The 24,296-nt window shown below is 40.1% G+C and overlaps 1 protein-coding gene across 1 annotated transcript in view; it reads left to right on the top strand.

The window, feature by feature from the left end:
• Positions 1-206: 206 nt before the first annotated feature.
• Positions 207-24,296, top strand: part of LOC148036313 (uncharacterized) — a 44,744-nt gene continuing 20,654 nt past the window's right edge. Inside the window, exons 1-8 of the mRNA XM_087678307.1 lie at positions 207-634; positions 4,217-4,304; positions 4,389-4,505; positions 4,631-4,708; positions 4,809-4,900; positions 5,036-5,117; positions 5,222-5,295; positions 14,753-14,849. Coding sequence (XP_087534433.1) covers positions 207-634; positions 4,217-4,304; positions 4,389-4,505; positions 4,631-4,708; positions 4,809-4,900; positions 5,036-5,117; positions 5,222-5,295; positions 14,753-14,849 — 1,056 coding nt within the window. The remainder of the gene's footprint in view (positions 635-4,216; positions 4,305-4,388; positions 4,506-4,630; positions 4,709-4,808; positions 4,901-5,035; positions 5,118-5,221; positions 5,296-14,752; positions 14,850-24,296) is intronic.

The following is a 24,296-nucleotide window of genomic DNA, read 5'->3' on the forward strand; positions in this document are numbered from 1 at the left end:
AGATAAATAAAATTTCCGAGGGAGGCGAAAGGCTGGTGGAAGGATGGATAGGCTTGTACAGGGGAAAATTGTTGAAGGTGCGGTAAAGGAGGGGTAAAGGGAGGAGGTATTAAGGAGCCCCGGGGGGGGGGGGGGCGCTTGAAAGAAGAACGTTCTGTGTGGTGGGTAAATTTCTGAAGGCGGCGAGAGAGAGAGAGGGAGAGGGGATGGTACAGGTGGAGGCGGCGAGGCGATCGAAGAGGCGGAAGGCGGAGGTGGATTACGCGAGGCTGCTAGATGAGGCAGCAGAGGAGGAGGAGGAGGTGGAGGAGGAGGAGGAAGGAGAGAAGGAAGAAGGGGCCGCGATCAGAAAGAAGAGGAAGAGGGGGAGCGGGGCGTTTACAAACGAGAGGGTGAAGGCGGTGATGGAGTGGGGTTTGGGCGTGCAGCAAGCGAACGATAATGATGGTGGGGATGGGGAGGAGGAGCGGGTGGTGGTGGCGGAGGTGTCGCCCGCCCAGCTCTCGGCGCACGTGCACTGCACTGGCTTCCGGCGACCTTGCGTGGTGCGCGCCTCTCCTCCAGCAGCGTCTTCTTCTCCTTCGGAAACAGCCTCCAACAACGCAACGGCGGCCGCCCAGTCCCTGGGAATCAGGTGCATATCACGTCTTCTTTTCGTGTTTTTTTTTTTGCCCCACCGCCCTCCATCCAATTTCCTCACACCAGCAAACCAACGAGAGAGAGAGAGAGAGAGAGAGAGAGAGCCAACCCGCTCAGCGGTTTGTGCAGTGGGGGCCTCCCTTGCACTAAAATATATTATTACCCCCATCGGCGACGGTCATGCAGAAAAGGCATGCGGCATCACCCTTCCTCCATAGAGCTCCCACATGCCATGTAAGCCTGCTAATAGTAAAGGAGCACCGAGACCATAGCCCCCAATACACGTCGCCCTACTCTGGACAAGAAATTTGCAATATCATGGCTGCCATATAATCGGCACAAGTATGACTTTTGTACTCGCCTTTTTAGGTTGCGATATTTTCATCAAAAGTTCATATTCCTTCTTCACATATTTGAATTGCCCCCAACTTTATCACTGTTGTATCTTCTTTCTTCCTCTTGAACTATTGCTATTGCTACTTAGAAAAGTTCTAGCTCTCCATAGCATTGTCCTATTTACCTCAACAGTGTATTGGCCCTCCGTAGTTTTGTCCTATTTACCCAAGCTGGGCCAACACTATGGCGATTACTTGTCATCCTTCGCTTTCACCATTTCTTATTAAATTCCCTAAAGGTAATGTAAAGGTGCAGGAAAAGGCTTTTGTTTTGATGTAGCTAGCATCAAAGCATCGCAAGATCTTTGATTGAGTAGACACAACTAAAAAGGGGGCCAATAAGAAGGCCATGTGAAAAGTTTTAGAGTATACATGGACTATCATTGTCTCAAAAATTTGGTTAGAATTGGGGGAGATAGCCATAAATTAGGGCTACCTCCTTATAGACCCCTTCATCATAGCAGTTTGAAAAGGAAATCTAAAGCTTATATAATGTGAATAGACTTAGTTATCTTTTGACTCTTACTCCCAACTTTATGTTTCCAATCAATCTATTAGTCATGAAAAAGGCATTTTCTTTAATCTCCACATGCCAAATTTGGATCTTATTTAAGACACTTTCCAACTTAGTGAGATTACCTTAAAGGCTAGGGGGCATCATCCCTAAAATATCAAGTGATCCATAAATGAAAATTGGGGTAAAACTTCCCCTATGCACTCTTATGCGAAGTTTGTTTTGAGTTGTTAGACATAACTAGATATACCCATGCTATAAATCTATTATATCCAAAGAGACTATCTAGGATTTGTGCAAAGATTGGTTATACTCATTGTAGGAGACGGCGGGGACATGATACAATGATGGCTCATATGTTCTTATGACCTTGAATTTTGACATGTTTTTTCATTGTTAATCACACATGTTTGGCACTATAGACCTCCTGATTTGTTATTCACTTAGGTTTTGTAATAGACTTCCCATTTGTTGTATATTTTTTGTTTTGGAAGTTCCCCACAAAGTTTTTATGCTTTGCCTTGGGATATACTATTGTGAGGGGATTTATTAATATCATCTTTCTTTTTTTGAAAAAAAAGGCTAGCTTTGGATAGTCTATAATTCTTCTTCATTGGTTTGATGGATCTCAAAGGGCTCTCTAAGTCGAGATTTTGTTTTGTTGGGTGCTAAAGCAAGTTTTTCATTACTAAATGTCTTAGTTAATGCAATTTTCACATCGTTGATTTTTTAATAATTAAGTTAATGTGCATTGGGTTTACAAGCAAGTGACATGAATTTTTGAGTCAATGATAAATAAGAACTTACACTCCATGTACACACGATTCAATGAAACTTCGATAATCCTAACCTAATTGTAAGAAAACCTACACTAAAAATTAAATGCGTCTACTTATCATCCATTATAAGTCATATGCCATAAACTAGTCTAGTAACAAAGTTATAAATTTAAGATAATACTTTAGTGAGTCATTCTTGTTGGTTCTCCAACTTGGTTACAAACTCGTATTAAGAAAACAAGCGAGTATCATGATAACACACTAAGATTAACAAGATTAACAACATTATTTGTTTCAACTTCTATTATATTCCAACTCTTTTGTCACCTAGATAATCTATTTTATAAGTGTAGAACATCCCACGAAATATACTCCAATGACTAGTAACACTTGAGTAATATTTGTTTGCCAATATCACCCAGTTTTTAAAGCACCATGAGCACAAACCCTAAAAGTTGAGTTTTAAATAGTTTCTCTATGTCTTTCTACATTAAAAATATTGATATTCTAAAGTCTATGGATTGCACCTTAGAGTTGTGACATTCAATATGGATTGAGTCTTGCTCATGATGTGTATTTAATAAGTTTGTTTGGTCAACTAGGATCCTTGTAAGTTATGGGGCCATTAAAAAAGAAAAGTTATGGGGCCATTGTGAAAATATGTTTTGTAGAAGTAGTATAAACACTTTTTTCACAAACCTTTGGCTGGAAACTTTAAACACTTCACATTTCTCACATATTTTGTTATTAGGGTAAAGGGGCCAATGATTGACACTTAACAATTCATGGATTGGTTTCACCATACACATCAAAAGTTGTCTCACTATAGATAGCAATATATTTCATAAGTAACTAAGAGGTGAATAGTCATCATGCCATGAAAGCACATGTAAGAAGCTTGTAAAATCTTAACAAGAAAGAGCATATGCTAGTTAGGTTGACCTTTCTTGAGTATTCAAGAGGGTCCCGAGTTTGTGCCTTTTGATGAAGAGGTGAATAATCATCATATCATGAAAGCACATGTGAGAGGCTTGTAAAATCTTAACAAGAAAGAGCATATGCTAGTTAGGTTGAGCATTCTTGGGGGTCCTTTGCTAGTGCCCCAAGAGGGTGAAGACTCCTTCGAGCCTTGGGCATGTCACACACTTATGCTTCTTAACCTAGTAACTCATAACTCAAATTAAACTGTGACAACTAATGCCTACGAGTTGTTATTATTAATTTGGAGGGGTTTCACACATAAATTATGGTCCGTTGTCTTCTTATTAAAAATACGACGCATTTTTTTACGTGTTAATTGTGCCCGATTCCTCGAATTGTACCTCTTTTGAGTACATACAATCAACATAGCAAAGCACTGCTCTGGCCTGTGCAGAACCCCTCTTAGAAGGAATATTAGTATTAGTCTTATTACTATTGTGACGTGATGCTATATAAGAAGTTGTAGTGGTATTCGTACTATTATTGTTTTTGTAATGTAATGTCGTGTAAGAAGGACTATTATTATTATTATTATTATTATTGATATGTAATGTCGTGTAAGAAGTTGCCAGAACGCGCACGGGTTGGCGGCGTTGTGGAACGAAAATTTGAGAGGTTTGGTCTTCGCCCCTCCCCCCTCCCCCTCCCCCTCCCCCGCGTCCCTGCTCGCTAGGCCATCGTGGCCTTTGCAGACGTTAATCTCTCTGTCTGTCTGTCTCTCTCGCGTGCGCGCGCTCATCGTCCTGTCAACGTTACCATGTTACGTGATCCTTATACTATTATGATGGTTATCTCAGCTCAATACAAAACCTGCGGAGGTTGTTCTGGATTCTCTCTCACACGCGCACACACGCGCACACACGCGCATACACACAGTCTCACGCACACAAGACTTTTATTTTCCTCAGACTGCCACGAGGGAAGATGACTGTGAGACGTCTGGGACAACTGGTGGGACTGGACCGGCTCGTCAACACAATAGATGTCGCCACACAGGTAAGTTAGAGCTTATATTCTGCATATTGCAGCTGCAGCTTCGCCATCAACTTCTTGTTTTGACAGCTTCTCCTTGTGTAGCAGTCAGAAGGCCCTCTTTATTCCATGCAGGAATGGGTGTCGTACTTCTCATCACGTTCACGGAAGCCGTTGTTGAATGTTGTTTCTTTAGAGCTCTCAGACACGCCGTTGAAAGACATGGTAAGCTCCGATTTGGCGCAAGTGACTTTTTTCTGAAGTTTCCGTGAAAGAGCGTTGAATTATTGCTTGTAAATTTGTTGTGAAGAGCCTTGAAATGTCTACTTGTAATGTTGTACGAAAACTAGATAACTGTACCGACTCTGGTGAAAGAACTGGACTTGGTTGGGAAAGTGTGGCCCCCAACCGATCCGAATGGCCCTAAGGTAGTGCACTATTTGTATTTCTGATTCAAAATGTTTTTGTATCACGAAAGCAAACATATTCTTTGCACGATCACTCTAAGGATATTCTTGTTGGTGGCAGGTACAATTGTATGCACTCATGAGTGTTGCTGATTGCTTCACAGACTTCCATGTTGACTTTGGTGGCTCATCCGTTTGGTATCATGTACTGAGGTGATTATATTTACAACCAGACCTTCTATGTATTGACCTCATAATTCTCTTTCGAGGATAATTAAGGCTTTATTATGAACTTGGCGTAGGCCTAGATTCCCTCACTAATAAGATGTTCATTTTTCATTCTCATAGTGGTCGAAAGGTTTTCCTTCTAGTCCCTCCAAGCAAGGGGAACCTTCTGATGTTTGAAGAATGGGCATCCTCTGAGAAACAGGTATAGTTCACATGCTTGCATTGCTAGTTGAGGAGAATGTACTTGATTTGCATTTGCCCATCCAATGGCAGTGCTCCTTATTGCACAGTCATATGCTGTTGTAGGCAAGTGTATTTTTTGCTGAGCGTGTACATGATTGTCAGAAAGTTGAACTATCTGCTGGCGACACTCTTTTCTTGTAAGTCAATGGTACTATATTTTTAGCATTTGTGTTTTTATTTATCAACTCTTGACTCTTGAGTTTACATAGAATTGTTGCATGCGTGTGTTTGTGTGTGTGCATACATGCACGCATGTGTGTGGGTGAATATGTGCAGCCATGGCAAGTGCTGTTGGTGTGTCACTTATTCCATTGGACCTGAATCGACTCTTTGATAAAGCAGTTCATGTCTTTGCGTGCACAGGAAGGGAAAAATCTGCATTTAGGAAAATCTCATTTCTCTGGTCTGAACCTCTGAATTCAGTGTTTAAAGAGTTGTTTTCAAAGTTTAGAGGTGTTTTGGGACTCTTGTTTACACATAGAATCATCACAACCTTGCACATGTGCTTTCAGCCATGGCAAGTGCTGTTGGCTGTGTGGCTTATTGTGTTGGACCTGGATTGACTCTTTGAAGCAGTTCATGTCTTTGTGTGCATCTAGAAGTCCCATTTCTAGTGCAGAATTCTGAATTCAATGTTTGAAGAGTTATTTTCAAAGTCCGGAGGTATTTTGGAGCCATTGTCAGTGTTATTGGTTAGGACCTTCTTATAGAAGTTTCTGCAACAAGTTGCAACCTAGGGAGCATGGAGTCTCCAAAGCAGCATAGACAGCCTATGATCATCTTCTTGATTTCAATGAGGTTTCTTTCGGGTTTACATTAGAGTTTATGGAAGATTGGGATGGCCCCTTTGACCATGCTCAAGTACAAAGTCTCTCTGGCTGACGTGGAAGAATCCACATGACCTACACACTTGCATAATTGTCACATCCCTTTTGTGTGTGTGAGTTTGTTTGTTAGTTGTGTTGACTATGTGGATCATTGTGCTAAACTTGAGTCAACACTCTGAAGCATCTTGTGCCTTTGCATGCTTAGATGGGTCCAAATTTCTCTCTAGTATGTGTTCTGAATTCATTGTTTGAAGAGCCTTTTCAAGATTTTGAGGCATTTTGGAGCTGTTGGTAGTGTCACATCGGTCAAGTTTGCAAACACAATTTCTTACGAAAGATTGATAACACATTGAGAGACAACGTTGGATAGAAGAATGCTCTATATGTCTACAGAACCAGCCTTCCTTGTTGAGAACTTGTAGAATAGTGTATGGAACTTGACTTCCTTGCTGAGAAGGGTGGTGAACCCTTTACAAATGATAACAGCAAGCAATTGTTACACAAAATAAATAATTAAAAGAAATTCAATACTTATATCAACTTTTGCCTTTTTAAAAAGGGCCAAGCTGACACTGGTTGGCCCCTTTCTTTTTAGTTGATGAATAACAACAAGGAAAGGCTGAAACTCTGAGATTGGGTGACTAGGTTGAGAACTTGATCTCTCCAAGTTCTGTCAACTGAAATCTCCCTCGATTCCAGCAAATCAAGGCTTAATGTGTTCTAGAACCACGATGCAAACCATACACATCTACACAACGATCCATAGTGACTAGTACACTAAAATAGTGATCCTCGAAGCAGAAACACTACTAGCATGTATTACAATGAATCATAGCCAAGTACATCTAAGACCACTACATATCCGAGCTAGTCCCTAGGGAGTGGAGGTGCTACCTCCCCCTTGAGTATTAGGCAATACTTTGGACTTCCTACTCTAATGAGCTCGAATGAACACAGTCCAGCTTTTGCTCCAATTGAAATGCATTGAGGTAAGGTTGCAACATCTTAGGATGATCTGTCTAGTGCTAGCTCTATCCTTCTTTTCCTTGAGACCCACACTAGGTCTAGTCCTCTTGCTTAGGATCAGCCATATTCTTAGAATTTTCAGATTGCTACCTGTTAGGACAATCCCTTGTTTTCTGCTGTTCGTATTCACATATAAAGCATTTATTTGCAACAAAAAATTCTTTGCATTCAACATCACTTTCCATTGCTTGAATGGTCGATTCTTCCTCCTTTTAGTACCAAATGACGCCTTATTAGGGTCTTCAAACATTGTTGTCTTTTTCTTTGATTCCCCCTTTGCATTCTAAAATTAAGAAGACTTTCTATGCAATAAAGCATTTGCTATACGTGCTAAGTGTATCAACTGAGACATGTTGGTTGCAGTTGTCTTTATGCAAAAATCTCTAATTTCCTTGGGGCAAGCCACAAAAATATTTCTCAATTTGCTTAGAAAGGGACACATATTGATAAGAAGTGATTACCGACAATGCTTTCTAAAACTTCTTTTTGTACTCTTCCAAAGTAGCACACTGTGAAGTATCTAATTTGTTCCAAGTAGTCTTGACATCCACCTCAAAAGTGCTTATAAACCAAGTTGAAGCAAATAATTGCTTAAATTGAAACCATTTAGATAGTGCTCTACCCTTACTTCAAAAGAGAAGTTCATCACTACAAAACATTACCCTTAAGAAAAGTGGCAGCCTCTTGCACTTTTGACAACTCAGTGAAGTTACCCCTAGAGTAAGTTGCATCAAGTTGCTGAATGAAAGTCAAAGCTCTTAACTTATCTTGAGTGCCATTGAAAGCATCAAACTTTACAGCTTTGCCCCCATCCTTAAGTTATTAGTTTTGGCATTTGGTGCCAAATTCTCATAAATAGGTGGCTGCAAAAATGGTGCATTTGCTGTTGCGTCACTCTAGCCAGCATTAAACATGGCATTTTGTGGACCAGCCCCAATTCCATGGGCATCAAGCGTATTAGAAATGCCATAAACATTGCTAAACATCCTAATTTACTTGCTAAGTACCATATCAATGTGACTATACATGGGATTTTGCATACTAGATGCCGTACCACGGCACATCTGTTTAGGTGTTCCATGCATTTGTGGCTGAGGACCGAATGCATTAGTATCATGTATTTCAAAAGCACCAATACCATGCCTAGCCATAGCATGAAACATAAAACCACCAACAAAGTATCCTAGATGTCCCACATGTTGAGAGAGAGCTTGCTGTCCCAAAGTCATGGATTTACAGTTTTAATATTTTCATGCATTTCTAGGGCCATGTTTTAAAGCAAACATTTGCATCCAATTTTGATATCATATGTACATGCTATTTCAAACATAGTGAAATAGGACCTTAGCCACTAAAATGGTTTGCAGCTACTTTTCTTGCAAAATACAAGAGTAGTGTTAATGAAGTTTTGGTTTGCATCAATAGGTGGAGACAGACAAATAACATTACCAAGAACGATATTCGATAATTGATCACTTTAAAGAATTAGTATAATCTTTGCTTTCCATCCAAGAAACCTTTGGCCTTGAAAATATGGAAGAGAATGTTGATCAAAGGGGAAGCCATTCATGATCACCGAATTCCCCATAGTGTGGTGTTTGGAAGTGGTATTTGCAAGATGAAAGAGTAGCTTGCAAAACTGAAATAAAAGCAGTATAGATTTTGGGTTTAGATCATGCTGTCTATTACTGATTGTGGTCTAGCTGCTCTCTTTGCCCCCAAAACTGCCCTAAATTTTTTGGTAGGGGTTTCTTTGTTGCTGGAGGAATTTAATGATATTTGAGACTCATTTAGCACAAGTGTCCAATGTAGGTTGAGGCACGAGATCTTCCAATACCAAATAGTACTAAAGATTATTAGGGACTCATTAAGCACAAGTGCCTAATGTAGGTTGAGGCAAGAGATCTTTTGAGGTCATGGAGAAAGCAATTTCTATAAATTGCTTTGAGATTAGGCAAGATTGTCTGTCCACAAGCCTTTCATATTATCAATCATTTTTGCATACTTTCAGATACGAACAAGGCTACACTAAAATATATTTCCATGGAGGCTGACAACGAATCATTTGGTGCAAGTTGAAATAATGCAGTTAGTATTGATACTATGCATATTCCAGAGGAGGAAACCAGTGAGGTAGAGACCATGCAAGGCAATTAAATAATCACTTGAGATCATGTATAAATTACTCAAATGTGTAACCTATAGTGTGCAAGGCATATGTTTGGTAGAAAAAAGAATTTGGGATGCATGCTTTGTATGCAATCCCATATTTTACATTGAAGGAACATGATTAGCACAGGTTAGCTGGAAAAGATGGTCATTTTGCCACTCATGATATCTTTTATGCAAGGTTTGAAATTTTTTTGGGCGTGATGGTCTTGGTCAAACATGAATTGCAATCATTTATTGCATACAGTGATTTGCAAGGTAGGTGAATACGATAAATGATTAGTGGGTGAGGATGTTTTTAAGTTTGGTTCATTCTTGGTTTTCCAAACTTCAAATAAAGGGCTAACATATGGTCCAAATCAGACATGTTGGTATGTTACTTGTAAGGATATACTAGGATGGGTTTTGCATATGCTAGGAGTGGAATGTGACTCCTATGGGAATTTATCCAGATGGCCTTTATGTGTAAGGCTGAGAATAGTGTGGCTTACATTCATTTTCCTTTATCTTTGATAAATGTGGACAGCGATGGATGCTGACTCTTTAATGGGTATGGAATTCCTATGGAAAACAAAAAGACGTGAAAAACGAGTGTGAAAATGATGTGAAAAAAGGTTGTATTATATTATTTCTACCTTGATATTTTGGCAGAGGTGGTCTTTTTTCTTTTTGGTGGTGGGTTGTTGGGGGTGATGTCCTTACTTGTCAAGGTATTATGATCACTTTCTTACAGCCTTGAAGACTGTATACTCTTGTGTAGTTATTATAGATCTAGTGGAGTTTTGTATGATATTCTCACTTGTTAATGTATGTTGACGACTTTCCACTCAAAGATTATATGCTTTTGGTAACAAGTATAGACCCTACACAGAGTATATGATTTGGATAATCATTACATGTTAGCATTCAATGTATTGATGCTGTCCTCTTGATTTTGGGCTCCAGTTTGAGAGAGAGAGATGAACTCTGACATGCGTCTTGTGCGTGCATTTGTTAGGTGCAGTCAATGCATGTATCTCCAGCCTGTTTTCTTCGTTTCCAGTGTGGTTATGAAGCACATTACTTCTGGAATGCCATGAGGCAGTTGCATGGTATTATTCAGCCAGCAGTCGGACAAATCAGCAGGTTGACCCTGTATGGCAGCAGTTGGGGAACAGATTTCAGTATCTTCGCCTATATATAGACTGACTGATTTTGTGCCTCATTCATCATCACCTCCATTTTTCTCTCTTTGTCTACATCATCATCACTTCCTGCCTTAGTCCAATACCCTCATTAATGCTTGCAGTTGACAGCAGCCTAAGGTTCTTCTAGTGTAGATGATGGCATACAGGAGGGGCAAGAGTCTTTATGGTGATCCTAAATTGTAGATGATAGCTTCCATGGTTGTTTGAGTAGGCAATAGCAGTTTTTCAGCTTTTTTCACGATGAAACTCTAAAATTTCTCTCTACAACGTTCTTTCTCATCCTACAACCATCTCTTAGGTTATCATGCAAAATGTAGCCATTTGAGTCATCGGAGATGGAGAGATCAGAAAATTTCTATTGTAAACCCTAATTTACATTAGAAATTAGGGTTTTGATAGCCAGATCAGGATGTATGCTTAGAATTGAGGATCTAGGTCTTGAATTCCAATAGTTGAAATTGAAAAACTTTAGGAAGATTCAAGAGGCTAGCTAGCCCATATTAGATTTGAAGTCTAATTTCTCTTTCGAGGAGCAGGGTGAAGGCTAATTCCTAAGCAAATTAAGAGGCAAATTGGTTTGAAGGTTTGCTAGTGAGTTTCGATAACAAGAGCGGAGGAGATTAGAGAATCTCAGTTGTACTCCATCCATTTGTAATAGAGAAAGAAATACCATAAGAGGCATCGGTTTTGGGGGTCAATAGGTTTTCCATTATCCAAAGTAGTCAAAGCATGCATGTTTAGTTTATGTGAATTTTATGCTTGTTGTAATTATTATTAAATTAGGTTATTTGCGATCCTCTTTGAGAGGTGGTTGGTTAGAAGGTTCCATCATCGGGGTATCATTAACTCCCTTGAATTGATAGACTTGAGGTACTTGATTGAAGGTTAAAAGCATTGCTTTAGTGTTGAAATTGTATTCAGTCAAGCAATTATAGCAAGAATGTCTCTAGATAGTGAGATGGGATCAAGCAGTGATAATGCATCTAATTTTGAAAGTGCATATAATGAAGGGGAAATGCAATACCTAATCTTGGAATAGACATATAGCATGGACAGCAAGGTGATAATGTTGGTTTAGACCAAAATGTGGATCCTTGTAGGCCTAAAAAGGTTGATGATCAGCAATAAGAATAGGAATTTGATGACCAATTTAAAGATCAGCCGAGGATAGTAGCTAAAATGTTTGTGCAATTGGTAAATGATCCTTAATTCATGTGCTTTTTGAACCCCTTAAAAGAGGAAAGGCGAGATAAGGAAATCGTCTTCAAAGAGCTTCAGGACAACAACCTGCATTGAAGGAAGAGCCAATATAGTAGCATGATGTTTATGGGTAGTGAGTATAAGCAAATGATGCCAATGGGGCAATTGATGCATCTGCAAGGTTGACTTGGAAGTGCTAATTCATTGCTTTTTGGACAGTAGGGCATGTATGTAATTATGGGGTGGCTAGGGTACTTTGGTAGTGGTACTAGTTTTCATGCTATGGTGGGTTAGGGACCGCATATGGGGGTGTATAACACAACTCTTATGGTATGCAACAACCAATGCATGGTGTGCAAAGTCTAATGCATTTGGGTTTGACTAGTAATATACATAACTCCATGTATAGCAATGTTGGCATGATGTTGGGGTATAAAGTGGCAAGTTTGGCAATGCATATATGTAACTCACTGTGTTTTGGACTCATGGTATTAATGCTAGTCATGCAAATATCCCATATAGTGTTGGTCATGAGGGAAATGCAACTATTAATGCTATATGTCTATTCTAAGATTTGGTGCTTCAAGCATGTCAAGTATACATGAGGGGCTAGTTAACAGGATGGGAGGTTTCATGTTGGTTAATATAGGATTATAATAACGTGAAAGTTCCAAGGATCTGTGCGCTCCAAAGAGAAAGGCCTAGAATCTAGTGAAGATTTTGAGGCAAGTAAAGTTAAAGTTTTCATGTGCTTCTTGGTGAAGCTTCAATATCGCTTCACCTATGGAAAAATACAACTCAATGGAGGAGGGTGACTTGGTAGATCATCCTCAATGTTGCACTTAGCCTTGATGTGTTTTAGTTAGAGTCGATTTTGGATTGGGCTCTTTCAGGCTTAGCAGAGCATTGAAGGTCTAGAATATTGCGTGATGCTCAATGGGGAGGTTGCATCTCCACTTCCCTAGTGATGGACATCTTATTTATTTAGTGGATCTCAGATGTACTTGGTTTGTATCTAGGGTGTTGTATGTTGACAATATTTTTACCATTGGGATCACTATTCATTGTACTAGTCATTATGAATTGATATGCAGATGTATATGGTTTGCACCTAGGCTCTGAAACTATATATTTGCAAGGTTGCGAGCATGTATGGAATGTCAAAATAACATGTATGCTTTGATACCATGTCAAAATAAGTGAGTGTGCAAAGAGATAGTAGGGTTTGTGGGGAGTAACATAGAGTATGTACAACAAACATTGAGAGAGAAGAGAAACTTAGAAACAAGAAGAGCATGGTGATGATGCACTGAGTCATGCTACGAGAAGAAAAGCTGATACAGTGGAGCCAAAGCTTAGAAGATAATTGCACTATCCTGTTTGAATTAGGCGGAAGCACTTGTGTGAAATTTGCATAGTGAAGGAAGCAAAATGCAATCCTTCAAGTAGTGGGCTATCGAAGTAATCTCACTGGAAGGTGAAGGATAGCTATTGAGGGAGTGAACTGCAGTCCTCTAATGTTGTCGGAGATGTGGAAGATGATCACGAGCCGTCGAGGGAGTGAACCAGTCCTTTGATGTTGGGGAGTGATGGTGGAGCTTGAAGGAGAAGGGTGCTGACACCAAGGAGAGGATGGTAATGCCAGGTGGAAGATGCTTCAAAGGCAAGGCCTGATGTTAGAATAGGGCTCTTGAAGCAGAAGAGGAGGGGTGAAGGCAGCCACAAGACACGAACCACAATGTCCTCTTGAAGGGGTGTGAGGGGAGTGGAAGGGGTTGGTGAGAGAAGGGAAGTGGTGGTGTTGATTGAAGAAGGTGGTTAAGAATGACTGAAGAGGGAGAGGTAGGAATGAGATAAAATAGAGCTGATGAAGAAGATGTTTGGACTTGTATGGAAGACTTTAGAGATGTATATCACACAGCAAAACAATTCATATCCATCTTCAATGAGGAATAGCCTGCAGGAAACATGACCAAGGCCTACTGCCTGTGTGAACAACATATTTTCTCCCCAACCTTTGCATGTTATTTTAGTATCACAGCAACGTGAAACCTATTTACAGTGAAGCTGACTAAAAGATATAGCTGTGAAGGACAATAACAAGCTAGAGTATGTAATGATGTGATCAATTTATGGTTTGAATTAGTAGCGGCAAGCATGTAGTCCCTTCCATCAAGAGACAATTCATCAAAATTTTCTCAAACAACACAAGTGCATGAGTATTTAAGTTTCATAAGTGCTACAGGTCATATGCTACAATTTACTTGTTCTCATACAGCACATGTCAAGGGCATCTTTTGGAATCTACCTCAATGCCAATATAGTTCTAATGCTCTATATTGTAGATTTGACAAGGCCGAGAAGGTTAGGAAAAGGTAAGGTAACCATTGCCATTGAGAGTAGTAATGTACCAAGAGGGGCACCTACCATTGAGCTGACAATGCACATGAACCATAATAGGCATCTGGGCTTAGGCAATATTTCAATATGAAGAGAAGGTCAGAATCAAGTCAGTTAGATTGGACTGTCACTTTGGAGCAGGATGGCCGATTTATGAGAAAGGACTTGGATAAGGCAGACTTTACATTGCACAGCTTTGTCACATGAAAGCCTGTTGTTTGTGGGAGGAAAAACTGGCAAATGCATGAAGACAAAGTGGGATTGATTTGGAAGAGGATGGATAGAGTATTTGGGGATCTTTCAGGGCAGAAATGAGGACGATTAACTACTGCAAATCAGGGTTTTAAGAACTGTGTTGTTGCAGTACAATTAGACTTCATAGGGAATTATGTGTCTGGAATTATTGTACATTTAATGTTCACAGAGAATAGTGCTCTTGGAATAAATGACAGCTGTTAGGGGTCCATAACAAATTGGGTGCCTGAAAGCATTGACACAACTTAGCAATAGCATGTGCACTGAATATGAGATTTTTGTACCCTGAGTGACAGGGCCAAGTGTGGGACCTTTGTATTTGTTTGTTGAATTTTTGTTTTAAGTCAATTGTGTTTGCCCTGTAATTTCACCGAAGGCCAGTTTCATTTCTCCTTGAGTTGTGAATTATTGCATCAAACTGAAAACTTTGAGAAAGATTTGTTTGGATTTTCATCTTTTTATAACTCCAGAACTTTTGGGTCCTTTATATGCTTAAGTAACTTTCCTGTCTTGCAATACATGATTTGCAGGCCTGGCGCATGGCCACATAGTGTGGCTACACCGGTTGATTCTGTAGTGATCGGGGGAAACTTTTTGACTGGATATAATTTGTCTCTACAGCTTGAAGTATATCCTTGATGCTTTGTTTATATTAAAGCATTTCATTTTCTCTAATTTAAACATACTCGCGCTATTTTGCATTATACTTGTAAAGCAAATCCCCAACAAGTTTCCTAAACACTTCATAATTATCCAAAGAGATTCACTTTAAGTAAGAAGGTCATGAATGAGAATTGTTGTATGACTTGAATGACATATTCTATAAGTATAGATACATTTGATAGTGAAAGTTATTGATGCTATGTGTAAAAGAGAGCTGTATGTCATGGAGCTTCCATGGGAAATAAAACTTGAGCACCATACATGAACGTATAATTGAAATTCCATGGAGAGCAAATTTTTAATAATCATATTGTGAAGGAAACACAAGATAAGAAAAGAACGAACACAATTGCAAAAGAGATAGTAGGAGGGAGAAACAATTTTGTTTACCAAACTGATTATACAACCTATAGTTGCTGATTGCATCTACATATGCTGTCCTACAAGCTTTGGTGGTGATTTAGATAGATTTGGGATGTACCTTTTTGTTAAGGTGCCAAATTAGGACCAAAGGTTTAAGACCTTTGCCTTGGGAGCAAGCACAAGTTCTAAATGAGCTTTGCACTGCTCTTGAACTCTCTTCTAGCTGGGCTGTCATGCTGTACCGCATGGTCACTAAAAGAACACGGTTAGCCACCATTACTCTCCTTGAAAGAGAGTTTCCCATGATGCTCAATAGGAGAGGGACCAACTGCTGTTGTGAAAGAATGTCTATTGTGTTGTAGCCTAGATACCTCACAAGTGCCATGAAGAACCCAAGGGAAGTGCTCATGAGTCTTCAGTCTTTTTGTTCGATATCACAAACCCAAAATGTGCCAATTAATGACGACACTTGAAGCCAAGTAGAATATCTTCATGGCTGTCACAAAGGCCGTAAAGTTTCTTGCATATCCATCCAAGTAAAGTGATGTATCAACATCAAACTTCACACCTAGGAGCTCATCATGGTGAACAGCTTGATCCCTCTAATGGATATCTGTCCTCCTTTCAAGAAAGCCCTCATGCCCTCTACCTCAAAGCGGAAGAGAAAGGGAGCTAATGTCCAACCCTGTCTAACCGATCTCTACATGTTGAATCTCTCTCGTTTAGCAAAAGTTGATTGTCACATGATTGTGTGCCAAAAACTTTAGAACTAAAACTCCATTGACCAATTGAAACCAGCCTTCCTTCTTGGAGGGGCAGTAATGGCCCGATTAATCAACAATTACATCAAGCATAAAATTCACATAAACTGAAAATGCAAATGTTACCACTTGGCTGAAATAGCCCTCAAACTGCCATAATCTATTGTTGTAGTCTCTTTTGGGCATGTCATGAGCTCTTGGAGGGTGTCTTGTAGAAATGTCCTATGAACTGTTGCAACAGCAATGGCAGCCTTCTCTTTCTCTTAGCTTGCACAAGGCCAGAATGACCCTCTCCTTGTCTCCCTCCTAGCCTCAAAAACGTTTTTTCCACTTGCATGGGCAAGTTTTGCCAATTGGACTATGGCAGCCTTTTAAAACAATTTTCAACATTATTCAGCTTTATTAAATTAATTTTCAAAATGTTGATTTTGAGAATTGATTTAATAGTTCTTTATGGATCAAGAAAAAAACGACTTTATCACTAATGTGAGCGTGAGCACTCATTAGCTTGGAATTGGTATTAATCAATTACGTAATGCCAATTCCCTAGTGTCACCACTGACACTATTGGCTAATTAAATGTTCTAGGCTAAGTTTTGACACCAGCTACCACCTAGTACTTGCCAAGCATAACTTATTACAATTTTTGCCAATATCACCTAGTGATTACCGGGTTACTTAGGTCTTTCTATCACTTAACTGACTTGCATTTCACATGTGTATTGCACATATGCACAAGTTAATAATGCCAAAGCTAAGCATTAAAAATACATGTCATGACATATCTTCCCCCTGAAATCCTTGCAATCGCCCTCGATTGTTGGGGGTAAAGGCTCCTATGCCTAGCTGCCCGTGTATTACTACACTGACCGTACGCGTACATGCACACTGCAAGAAGTGGGCGCCTATCATTATCACTTCATTCTTTATTATTTCAGTGACATTTGAATAAAGGGAAGGTCGGTCACACATTGTGACTATTGGAGTTCCCACATCTTGAGTCTCTCTCTCTTGCTCTTTTACTCCATCCGCCATAGCTCACATCTCTCTTGCTTCCACTTGCTTGTTCTCCATGAGCTTGAGCATAATTCAGCATTGCTTCAGCTCTCATTCGAGTTACCTTTAAAAGGGTTTCACCATTGGTAGCCATAGCTCCATCTCTTGAGGTTCATATTGAGCTCTCATTACTCTAGGACTTCGTAGGACCTATTGGGGCTATCTCAAGGCAATCTTGAGTCTACATTTAGTTTATTTTAGGGAGTATTTAGCTCAATATTCAGGGCTGGAAATACAAACACGTTTTTTCAGTGATCCAGTTGTGACCACTTTTAAGCACTTGTGCTTGCTCAACCACCCCTGGGCATTGGACAAAGGCTTTGGCATTGTTTACCACTTCTCCCGGCATTGACCATTAACATTGAGCATTGGTTTTGAGTCATTGAGCTTCAGCTATTAATTGTGTAAATAGGGCAACATGCTGTCATAAAACAGGGACAGCCATATCTTCAGTGTTTGGAGCTCGTATATACTTCTCGGGATGCTTGTATACCTATGTTTTGTTGCTAGATACTTGGGGGATCATATGCCATTGGTTTGAGATGCTATTGAACTGATTTGAGCACTCTTTTAGCTCAGTTTTCTCATAGACATTACTGCTGTCATAACAGGGCTGAATGTTATTTATTTGGGAAATGTCATGCTCTTGGCTTATGTGATGCTCCCGGGATGCTCATTTGATGCTGGACACTTGGGGAATGTTTGGTCAATGTATTGGAAAGCTTTTGGACTGATTTGATCCCATATTTGGCTCAATTTTATTGTCATTTTTACTGCTGTAATAAACAGGGTTGAAGGTTATTTTACCAATGAAAGCATATGCCTATTGCTTGTTGATGCTTCCCGGCTACTTGGGATGATACATTGATGTCTATGGTTGATGCCACATGCTTAGCCATGCTCCCGGAATGCTTTTGGGCTTTGATTGAGCTCACTTTTGCTCAGTCTTGACTGTCATTTTACTGCTGTACATACAGTGGACAACAAGCTTTTAATAGGGATAGTCCATGCCTAATGCTCTTTTATGCTATTCGGTCATTCTATTAGATGTATTGGTGCATGACATTGAAGCTCTTGGCTATGCTATTGAATGTATTTGAGCTTATGACATTTGATATATGTTGTCAGTTACTTCATTGGATGCTTTAGAGGTCTATGACCTTATGGACTTGAAGCTTTTATTGGGTCTTATGCTCCTGGCTATGTATCTTGGACGCTTGGATGCCACTCACATGAGGATTTGAGCTTTGTTTGCGCGTTTGGCGTTTGACTATTGTTCTAGTGGAAGCTAGTTACTTCATACTTGGATGTTACATTGAGCTTTGGATTTTATTTACAGTGAGCTTGAGTTTGCTATACCTCATTTTCAGCATGCTGTAATTGTAGAATGTTGTACTATTTATGAGAGAAGTCTCCTCCATTTGATGCTATTTTGGTCATAGTTTGTGGATAGCTCATTATTTGGTCCATACATCTTGTTTTTAACTTGTTTTGGCAGTGGTTTTGGGGTTGTTTGCAGGTATTACAGCAGCTTGTTTTGTCTTTATTGTGCCTCTTTTCCCTGCAGTATGGCTGGTCATTCAAATGACAGTGCCATCTTTGACATTGAAAAGTTGGATGGCAGCAATTATGGCTATTGGAAGATCCAAATTTGATAGGTTTTGGTGCAGAAATCTCCAATTAGACCAACCAAATGTAAAAGCATTAAGCCTGAAGGTCACGATCGAAATGTATGGGATGACTTAGATAAGCTTTGCAGGTCCACGATTATCTTGTTCCTCAACAAGCAGGTTTATTATAATGTTGTCACAGATGGGCAGTCTGCATGGGATCTTTGGGAGAAAGTTTGTAATCTCTATGATAAGCAGAGCCCTGCTTTTTAGATATATTGGCTAAAGTAGCTTATGGACCTTCGTATGAAGGAAGGTACTAATGTTTCTTAGCATTTGAGCGAGTTTCATGCTATCATTGGCCAGCTGTTATCGCAAGGTATTGACTTTAAGGACAATCTTCCACCTTTGTTCTTGTTGGTCACATTGCTTGAGTCTTGGGACACATTCCGTACTGCTATGTATGTAAATATACCCAAGAATGGGTTGAAATTGTATGATGTAGAGGATGCACTCTTGACAGAGGAGATCAATAGGAAGAATGTGGATGCTTCTTGTACTTTTCATGCTTTGATTGTTCGGGGTTGCCATGATGGTAAGAGCGGGAATGACCGTCATGGTAGAGACTCGCAGAAGTCTCATTCTAAGTCCTGTGGACAATCTCGCAGTAAGTCTTGTGGACGAAGTCCAATTTGACATGCCATTATTGTGGGAAAGCAGGACATATCAAGCCACAGTGCCATAAATGCACAATGGCAAGCACAAGGAAGGGACAAAGGGAAAGCACAAGGCAAGTTTGATGATCGCAACATTGTCCCTGCTAAGTCCAGTGTTAAGATCGAAGAGATCAATGTAGTGCAACAACTTGACTCTGATGATAATTACATACTTGCAGCTTCTTCTTTGGATGAGTCACAGTTGTCTAATGCCTTGCGTGGTTTTACTCGGCGTTGGTTGATGGATTTAGGGGCTTTCTTTCATGTGATCCCTCATAGAGAGTGGTTCCACTCCTATCGCAGTATGCCTAGATTTTTCCATTTAGGGAATGACTTACCATTGCAAATGGTGATATTCGGCTGTAGTTTGGTTCGGATAGTATGTTTACTTTGCATAATGTCTGACATGTACCGGCTCTCACAAAGAGTCTTATCTCTGTTGACACATTGGATGATGAGGATTACTTTGTTTCTTTTGGGGATTCCTCTTGAAATATCACCCGTGAAAACCTTGTTCTAGTATGTAGTGCCAAGTTTGGGACTTTATATCCCTTGGTTGTATCTAGATCCATAGATCATGTTTTATTTGTGGCTGTAGTTTCACATGTATCTCTTTGACATCGTCGTCTTGGGCATATGTCCTTAAAGGGAATGAAAATGCTTACTTGTTTGCAGTATCTTTCATCCCTTGAATAAAAGTGTTTTGAGTCATGTGATCATTGTTTGTATGGCAGACAGACACGTAGTACTTATAAGAAGTTTGGTACTCTGCATATGGGTGAGCCTTTGGCTCTTGTTCATTCTGATGTCTATGGACCTATGCCATGTTAATCGTTGGGATGTGCGAAGTACTTTGTCACATTCATTGATGATTACTCACATAAGATCTGGGCATATCCCGTAAAGCTGAAATTTAATGTTTTGGATATCTTTTAGCGTTGGCTTGTATTGGTTGAGAACCAGTCTGGGTATAGGCTGAAATGCCTAAGATCAAATAATGGGGTTAAGTATGTCTCTAAAGCCTTTGAGAAGTTTTGCGATAAAATGGGTATTAAGCGTTGGTTGACCGCCCCGTACACCCCACCCCAGAATGGTATGGTTGAGCGTATGAATAGGACCATACATGAAAGGGTTCGTAGTATACTTAGCCATGTAGGCTTACCACAACAATTTTGGACCGAGGCAGTGACTATTGCCGTACACTTGATCAATCGATCTCCTTGTAGTTTTACTAACTTTCAAGTTGTAGAGGAGGTGTGGTTTGGAAAATCTCCCTCGTATTATTATTTGCGTATCTTTGGTTGAGGCTTTCTGCCATGTACCCAAGGACAAGTGCACAAAGCTGGATCCTAAGTCCTTGAAATGCATCTTTCTTGGTTATGGGGACATAGGTGAGATGGGCTATTGCTTATGGGATCCACATGCTCGGAAAGTCATCTATAGCCATGATGTAGTTTTTCATAATGCATAAGCAGCCTGAGCGGATAGTCGAGATACGTAGGGTTATCTTTCAAGACAAGCCTCCTGCTCCTGTACAGTCAGCTAGACAGCCTGCAATAGCAGTTGATGCTCTAGTAGCCCATGACCATGATGTTAGACAGAATGTGCAAGCTCCTCAGCCTGCCTTGAGATGCTCTGCTAGAGCCAGATAGACGTTCACTTGAGCGGGTTGAGCCCTCCGTTAATTATGTAATGGTGATAGATGCAGGTGAGTCTCTCACTTATCTTTTCTCTTGTAGTCAAGATGACTACCCTATGCGAGGTACTAGCATTGGTTGCTCAGTTAGATGTGGACCTTTATTAGATGGATATTAAGACAACTTTCTTACATGGGGACTTGCATGAGGAGATTTCTATGCAACAGTCTAAGGGCTTTGAGGAAAAAGGTAGGGAACACTTAGTGTCCAGATTGAGAAAGAGCATTTATGGCCTTAAGTAGGCACCTAGGGAATGGTACCACAAGTTTGATGCTTTTATGTATTCACAAGGCTATACACGTAGTGTTTTGCATCCTGAAGGCCTCAAACTTCACCCATTTTCCGTCCTTATCATAGTCCTTTGTTGCTACCCCCTTGGGAGTCAAATTATCATAAACTGGTTGCTGCAAAAAGGATGCACTTGTTGCATGTGCGTCATAACCAGCACCATAAGAAGAATTCGCATTGCCAACATTAATTCCTTGAGCCCCATACATAGTAGGAGGTGCAAATGCATTACCATACATGCCACTTTGTGTTCTAGACAATCATGCCAATACTACTATACATGCGGTTTTGCATTCCACTTGCCATAGCCGAATACATTGGGCCTTGCATTCCATGCATTGGTTGCCACATACCATAAGGGGTTGTACCATGCATCCCCATATGCAGTCCTTAATCCACCATAGCATGAAATATAGTACCACCACCAAAGTATCTCGGTTGCCCATACTTGTATGCATATCTTTTTGTCCAAAATCCTTTGCATTGGTACTAGCAAGGTGGCCTTGCATTTGTGTGTCTTGCCCCACAGACACTAGTTACTTTTACTCATTGACAATATTGGGAGCATCTTGAGATAGTTTTGGTATTTTCTTTGGTACATCTTGTTGTCCCAAAGCTCTAGAGGATGACTTCCTCTTTTTGCCCTTGTTGTCCTTCTTGGAAGAATCTAAAAATAGAGTAAATTGAGGATCCTTTGCCAATTGTGCAAACATATCAGCTGCTCTCCTCAAATGATCTTTGAATTGGTCATCAAAATTTTCATATTCTTGTTGATCATTAGCATGTAGTTGCCTAGAGGGATCCACTTCTTGCTCTAAACCCACATTTTCTCCTTGCTGCCCAAGTTGTGTATCTATTCCAAGATTAGACATTACATTTCCTCTATTGCTTTGTAATATCTTCCGATGGTGAAGCATTAACATGACTTGAACCCAATTTGTCGAGGGTTAAAGGCCGCCTATGCCTAGGTGCCTACATTTATCTTGTACTTACTGCCCGCACATGTGTATACTGCACATGATGGTCACCCATCATAGTCACTTTATTCTTTATTCTTACTACGATAATAGAATAAGGGAAGGCAGATCACATGTTGTGACTATTGGAGTTTTACAGACTTGCTCTCTCTTCTTGCTCCAACCTCCATAGCTTTGTTTCTTGCTTCCACTTGTGCTCACTTTGGCTCATCCTTCCCACATTTCAACTAGTATCAGAGTGGGCATTCGAGGAGCTTTATTGACCTTCACTTCAGCTCAAGAAGAGATCTTCATTCACGGTTCTCATGGCAGCCACTCTTTGAGGTATGCATCAGTCCTTTTCCCCTGATCAGTCCCACACCTTCTAGGCTTGAACCGGATCTTTCTCGGGATTGTTTGAGCTTCCCCGAGTGATCATTGATCTCAAAAGTAGCTGGTAGTCGTTCCAGATCAGCCCATGCTGATTACACCAATTTGGATAGCACCTATCCTTGATCTGCTTCAGCTTCTTCAGCCCTATCTACTGCTCTGGACATTGCTCAAGCTTTGGCACATCTTGGCAGGGTATTTTTGGTTTTATCTTGAGCACCATTTGGAGAGTTTGAAGTCAGCCATTGATTCACTGTTTAGGGTACACTGCTGTTTACTCTTTGGGGCAGCATACATTTGATTGTTTAATGCTCTCATGATGCTTATGGGGCAAGTTTGTGCCACTTGGATTGATGTATTGATGCTCGGAAAAGCTTCTTCGATTGATTAGAGCTTGTTTAGCTTGACATTTGGAAGGTCTATTACTGCTATACCTTGTGGACAGCAAGTATATGCTGTGAATGCTTATGTATTTGATGCATGTAGGCTTTCGAGGTATGCCACATGGTTGTATTGATGCTTGCCACTGATACATATTTATGGATATGCTTGTGTTGAGCCTTGAGCCTTGATATTAGGCTTGGATATTTATATACTTGAAGTGGTTACTTGCTTTGGAGCTTTTTTAGTTACAAGCAGTGTTGGATTCCGTATCAATCAACTGAGTATTAGATGGAGAAGCAGCCAAAATGTACTCATCAAAAATATACTCTCAAGCCAATACAACTAGGATGCAAGACTTTGCTTATCATAAAGACAACATATTTTCTCCCATGACTCCCAAGCACCACCCTCTATCTCAATGACATTAAAATGAACCTATTTTGATAGAGACAAGATAATAGTGGATTTGCATAACTCATCAAGACCAGCCCAAGTTTCTACATCAAACTCTTCGAACTTTATGCCTTTGCATTTCAATGGTCTAATTTGCTTCTTTTGTAGTCTTTTTTTTGCTAGTGTTGGTTGCTTGATTCGGGAGTCTCCTTTCATATGACCCTATATCATACTTGGTTCTATACCTATTGTCTTATGACACGTTTAGTGAGACTGGGAGATGATTATATTTGTGATATCGTTGGCATTGGGGATGTTCGCTTGCAGTTTGCTACTAATACTTGATTTGTGTTGTATGATGTATAACATGTCGGCTTCGACTAAGAATCTTAGCTCTACAGGACAATTAAATGATGCTGGGTATCGTGTTTTCTTTGGTGATTTTGCATGGAAAATCACTTATGGCAACTTCATCTTGGTTAGAGATGTGAAAATCTGTTTTTTTTGCAGCGCTTTCTTACTATGGTTGAAAACCAGTCTAGGTATAGGTTGAAATGGCTACAATTTGATAATGTGAGTGAATATGTCTCACGTGCTTTTGAGCAGTTTTGTGATGAGAGGGATATTGAGTGTCAGCTGGCCATTCCTTACACTCCACCCGAGAATGGTGCAGAGAGCACATGAATATGACTATTCAAGAAAGGGTGTCCGCAGTATGCTTAGTCAAGCTAGCTTACCACATACATTTTGGGATGAGGCTTTGCCACTGCTGTTTACTTGATTAATAAATCCATGTG

This window comes from Lygodium microphyllum, chromosome 5 (assembly GCF_053477565.2).
Source record: "Lygodium microphyllum isolate KBCC chromosome 5, Lygodium_microphyllum_v1.1.10, whole genome shotgun sequence".
NCBI lineage: Eukaryota > Viridiplantae > Streptophyta > Polypodiopsida > Schizaeales > Lygodiaceae > Lygodium > Lygodium microphyllum.